The 5,528-nt window shown below is 39.7% G+C and overlaps 1 protein-coding gene across 1 annotated transcript; it reads left to right on the top strand.

Moving 5' to 3' along the window:
- Positions 1-265: 265 nt before the first annotated feature.
- LOC126587733 (probable serine/threonine-protein kinase At1g54610) lies at positions 266-4,705 on the top strand. Its single transcript, XM_050252813.1, has 7 exons — positions 266-922; positions 1,445-1,726; positions 1,815-2,132; positions 2,241-2,462; positions 2,667-2,761; positions 3,638-3,731; positions 4,031-4,705. Exons 1-7 carry the CDS (start codon positions 500-502, stop codon positions 4,322-4,324), a joined length of 1,728 nt encoding a protein of 575 aa, XP_050108770.1. The 5' UTR covers positions 266-499; the 3' UTR covers positions 4,325-4,705.
- The last annotated feature ends 823 nt before the right edge of the window (positions 4,706-5,528 follow it).

Raw genomic sequence — 5,528 nt, 5'->3', positions numbered from 1 at the left:
AGATAACAGGTGTTACACGAAAACGACACGAACACGACTGACACGACCCGTTTGCCAGGCCTACATCCGCCCCTGCATAGAAGAATCCTAGTCTGCAAACAAATGTCAAGAAGAAGGAAAGTAAAATAATACATAGAAAAGGACGAAATATTGTCTTTGACCAAAAAAATAAAATAAAATAAATAAATAAATAGAAAGGATGTAATTGTCACATGGTTGACACATGTCGATTTAATCCTTCCCTCCTCTTTTACCCCTCCGGATTTGGCAATTGAGCGAGAAAGGCAAGAAAGGAAGCAATCAAGGACAAAACACCTCTATTTTCTCCCGCACAGTATGCCTCCAATTTGCCGCCCATGGACGGCCAAGATTCCCGCATATTCGCCTACTACCCCTCCTCATCTCTCTCGTTCCTCCTTCTCCCTCCTCATCTCTCTCGTTCCTCCTCCTCCCTCCTCTTACTCAAAGAAACCCCAGACTGGTCTCGACCCACAAGCCGATGGGAATAGTTCAGGCCAAGCCTCTCACCAATTCCGCACCTGGTGGGCTAGAGAAGCTCAAACTGGATAATGGGCACGTCGTAAAAGGGCCGCTTAATGGTCACAGGCGATCAACTGGACAGTTCCATAGGGACCCTTTTAAGCCGCAGCAGCAGCAGAGGGGTGAGGCCAGAGTTTCAAATGTCGAGCATGGCAGTGGCGGCAGCAGCAATGAACAGGCGACGGCGGCGGATGAGGGGGCGGCGTTGACCGGTGGTAGCAAGGGAGAGAAAGATGATGGGAGTCAGAGAGTTTCTTATAAAGTTTCTGTGGATGAGGAGTTGGTGGATGGATGGCCCAAGTGGCTCACTGATAATATTTCGAGGGAGATTTTGGCTGGCTTGGTTCCCAAGAGTGCTGACTCTTACGACAAGCTCGATAAGGTTTGATTCTGTTATGTTACTGTCACTCTCAACTTGAATTCATTAGAACTGTGATATGCATGTGTTTCTTCCTTTATTAGTGATTGGAAGTTGTATTGTTCTGATAGTTTTCTAGATTCTTGTGTGGTTTTGTTTTGTGGATTCAATCGAAAAGTGCAGGGTCCCGTTTGATAAACGTTTTGTTTTAGTTTTCACTTTTTGTGCTTAGACTATGAGAAAAGTGCATGGGGAAAACGTAAGATTAAGAAGGGTGATGCGAGAGGGGGGGAAGAGGTCAAGAAGAATGAATAAAAACAAAATCTTGAAAGTGAAGTATGCCGAACTATTGGAAACGTTTGGATATTCGTTACTTCAATTTTGGGGTTACCCGTCTTTACAAATCACTAGAAGTTTATCAATTATGGTATAAATTCTTAGTTTGGAGATATATTCATGGGTTGGCTGGATTATTGTTGAGAAGAGGCTGGCGTTCGAACTTTGGATTTTTTTTTTTTTTTACCCCCTAATGTTTTGCTGTTGTAGGTGGGTGAAGGAACCTACAGCAATGTGTATAAGGCTCGAGACAGGGACACTGGAAAAATCGTTGCCTTGAAGAAGGTCCGGTTTGATACATCGGAACCCGAGAGTGTTAAATTTATGGCACGAGAGATTATGTTTTTACGGAAACTGGATCATCCCAATGTAGTCAAGCTTGAAGGATTGGCTACCTCAAGAATGCAGTACAGCATTTATCTTGTTTTTGATTTCATGGTGTCAGATTTGACCAGAATTATTTCCAGCCCTGAAGGGCTTACTGAACCACAGGTCTAAGTTTTCTCCTAACTCGTGGATTCTTAATTTGGATGCTTTGATTGGTTGGACTCTCAGTTTCTAACATGAATTATTGACACAGGTCAAGTGCTATATGCATCAATTGCTTTCAGGCCTGCAGCACTGTCACGAGAGGGGAATTATACATCGAGACATCAAGGGATCAAACCTATTGTTAGATAAAAGTGGAATGCTAAAAATTGCAGATTTTGGGCTTGCAAACTATTATGTGCAAAGCCCTAAGCGCTCTCTCACAAACCGAGTTGTGACACTTTGGTACAGAGCGCCTGAGCTACTGTTAGGTTCTACAGATTATGGAGTTGGCATTGATCTTTGGAGTGCTGGTTGTGTCTTGGCTGAAATGTTTACAGGGAGACCACTTCTGCCTGGTAGAACAGAGGTAATTCAATGTTGAGCATGTGCGTGTGTGTTTTTCCAGGTGAGAAGAACGGGTTTATGATCTTACTATTGCTGGCTAGTTGCTCAACAACATTCTACTTGCTTTCAGGTTGAGCAACTTCATAGGATTTTCAGGCTTTGTGGCACACCATCAGAGGACTACTGGAAAAGACTGAAGCTATCTACAACTTTTAGACCTCCACGTTCGTACAAACCCAATCTTCAAGAAGCTTTCAAGGATTTCCCTATTTCTTCATTGGGTCTGTTGAGCACTCTCCTTGCTTTAGATCCTGCCTACCGTGGCTCTGCATATTCGGCTCTGAAAAACGAAGTCAGTACAAATTGAAAGATGAAAAGTTTTTTACCAACTACATGTTTTTCCAGTAGCTTCTGTTCCTTATGATTCTTGTTTTTAGGCATCCATGACATATAGTATGAATTCTTGCTTTTGGTGTTGAATTTGTGTTGCAAGTGCACGTATGACTCGTGAGTTAATTTGTGAATGTTATATACTAAAAAGGAGTTCTGTTTACAGTTCTTTTTCAGAAGCCCCTTAGCATGTGAACTTTCTGGTCTACCTGTAATCTACAATGCGGATGATGAATTGAAACTAGCCAATGAGCATAAAAAGTAAGTTGATGTTTTCTTTTCTTTAAGATCGATTAGGAAGGTATTTAACAGCATGACATAGACACCCTGTTAATTGGTTCAATGTCATTAACCATGTCTTTCTAAGTGAATTTGGTTTTCTTCCTGTTCCGTCCAATAACGTCTCTGATGGATTCTGCTTGCATTAAATGTGAAGGTGCATGAACGTATTCATGCACAAATCTGTAGAGAATCTAGAGATCACACTACCTATATCCTTCAATTGTATGGCAGTGTGTGATTTCGGGAGTTACCAGATTAAAGGATGCATGATCCTGTGTCCTAAACCCATGAATGCACACACACAAGCACACAAGCATGCCATGAAATGTAATTAAAGATTTAAACTATTTGATCCATGGTTAAAACCCTAACTCCTAAACAACCAACATTAAAGTACTCTCATTTAGAGTGCCTTAACCCTGTCGACATGGAGGATAAGGTCACAAAGGAAATAAAGGTCAAGAAAAAGGGCCTTTGATCTAGTTTGGTAAAGGGATCGTTGCATTCAAAAGGATAGAAAATGGTGGAATGTGAAGGAATGTGAATACAGTATGTACTAACCTATATGGTTGACGGCTGGAGCGAACGGAGGAGGCTATTTGCTAATTAGCACAAATTCAAGTGGTAGTTCCAAAGGAAGAATATGTATTAACCTATATGGATCAAAGCCTTGAAACCATTTACGCATAGTTTTACCGTCTGGAGTCAGGTAGTACCTTGTTATAGGTGCTACTTATTATTTTCTAAACGATTATTATTGCTTTAATGTTCTTGGAAAATGATTTCCGAATGCGAGGATTTAATTGATGTCCAGTTCGTTGCTTGAGTAACTGATTATTTTTGTGCTATTTTCAGGTCTAGGAAAGTAAGGCGGTCTCGAACACGTGAGCGCCAGAGACAAGATGTATCTGCTGAGAAAGTAAAAGAAATTTCTGCATCTTCCAACCGGGTAAATATAATTCCTTGCTTTCGGAGTTCAGGGGACCCTCGTGTTGTGTACCCTTTTTTTCTTATGGCGCATGAACAATCACATAATTAACTTAGGCTAGCCAATCTGTCATGCATGTACGAGGAAGGGAAAAGAAAAGGTTCAATTAAAAAGAAAAGAAGGAACAATATACGGCCCTTATCGACGAGGAACCTCGTTTAGCCCTTCTCACCTATACTGCTTGGCACACCTTTCTGATCGTGAAACATTAGAGATATGTTTACAGGGTGATTACTAAAGATTATGTAATATGTATACAGGGCCTTCAGGAGCAGGAGAAAACCGTTGATTCAAATTTCGAAGGTGAGCCAGGAAGCACTACTAGTAGCAACTCGTCCAGTGCAAACCAGGAAGGCCGGAAGGAAAGCCCGATCTTCTCCCTCTCCCCAGTCGAAGGTCTTTCAAGTGTTACTAAGAACGTCAAGAACCTACCTCCATTACCCAAGTCTAAAGCGCGAGCCACAAAAGACAATCAGATTAACAGGTCTGCATCCAACAGAGAATTCAGAAGGTTCAATCCAAGGGAGCTAGAACTCTATGCTCGTGATGACTAGGCCCCATTTGATGAGCATATAGAGCTGCACCATATCTTTTTCTTATAGTCATTTTCCCCTCTACTGAATATTTGCCAACATGAATTTTTGGTTTCGTGTATAATGCAATGATTTGTGATTAGGGTTTTGTGTTTAGGGGGCTTGATTTAGTATTCCGGCCAATATAGCGTATGCTCTGTCCTTTACGGCCAATGACGGCACATTCTCTGTTGAAACCCGAAAGTTCTTACATGCGACCGCCGGCCGGTAAAATTCTTAAAAAGAAACTGCGACGATATAGGGGGAAAAGGCATTCTCACAACATTGTCAATATATATTCTACAAATGTGGCTCTTCTATAAGTTTGTTTACAGCTTAAATATTAAAATTTGTCTTTTCACAGTTTTGCACGCCAATGAACTCATAAATTTCATACTCTTTATTCATTTATAGTAAAAGTTTTATTTTCTTTTCTACAGCTATTTTGGCATAATTGCATGCATGTATATTTATAAATGGGTCTAATTCGAATAGGATAAGCCTTAATTCATATTTGAATTCGGATATTGATTTGACTTGTAGATCCATATTCGATAAGCATCAAGTCCGGATCGAAGAGGATTTTTTTTTATTATTTTCTTATTTTTTATTTTTTTATGGAGCCGAACGATATTATCTAAACTAAGGGGAAGGGGTAAGCTTAGCTTCACAATGGGCTAGCAACAATGTGGTTCAAATTTGCATCTGGTGAGAATTGAACCTAAAACCTCTCACTTACAAGTGAAGAGGAATACCACTAGACTGTAGTACTAAGTGGTAGACGTATACAGATCTAACTCAAGAAAAAAAATTAAAAAAAAAATTCTTATATTAAATAATTCTATTTTTAACCAAAAAGTTTCATGTTGTATAATAAAAAAAAAAGTATGTGTATTTTGAATGCTTAAAAGATTTAAATTACTCTTACCCATATGTTTAATACATTCAAAATAATATGAAAATAAAATAATGTGTTATATTAAGTTGGATCAGATTATTGTCATATCAGACCAGCTTTGATCCATATTCGATTTTTTTTAGTACAACGATATATTTTACACTAAGGAGAAGGGGGAGTTCTGCTAAGCCACATAATGAGCAATCTAATTTGGTATCGAATTCGCAATCTACGAGATTCGAACATAAGACCTCTTACTCACAAGTGAAGAGGAATACCACTAGACCG

The sequence above is a fragment of the Malus sylvestris genome, chromosome 10 (genome assembly GCF_916048215.2).
Source record: "Malus sylvestris chromosome 10, drMalSylv7.2, whole genome shotgun sequence".
NCBI lineage: Eukaryota > Viridiplantae > Streptophyta > Magnoliopsida > Rosales > Rosaceae > Malus > Malus sylvestris.
Note: the sequence above shows the minus strand (reverse complement) of the source record. Positions and strands in the feature narration are given on the sequence as shown.

What these genes read in the sequence shown, in the direction of transcription:
- LOC126587733 (XM_050252813.1), top strand. Translation starts at nt 500, where the DNA reads ATGGGAATAGTTCAGGCCAAGCCTCTCACCAATTCCGCACCTGGTGGG. An exon ending in CTTACGACAAGCTCGATAAG is followed by an intron (nt 923 to 1,444) that starts GTTTGATTCTGT and finishes TTGCTGTTGTAG; the next exon opens with GTGGGTGAAGGAACCTACAG. An exon ending in AAGGGCTTACTGAACCACAG is followed by an intron (nt 1,727 to 1,814) that starts GTCTAAGTTTTC and finishes TTATTGACACAG; the next exon opens with GTCAAGTGCTATATGCATCA.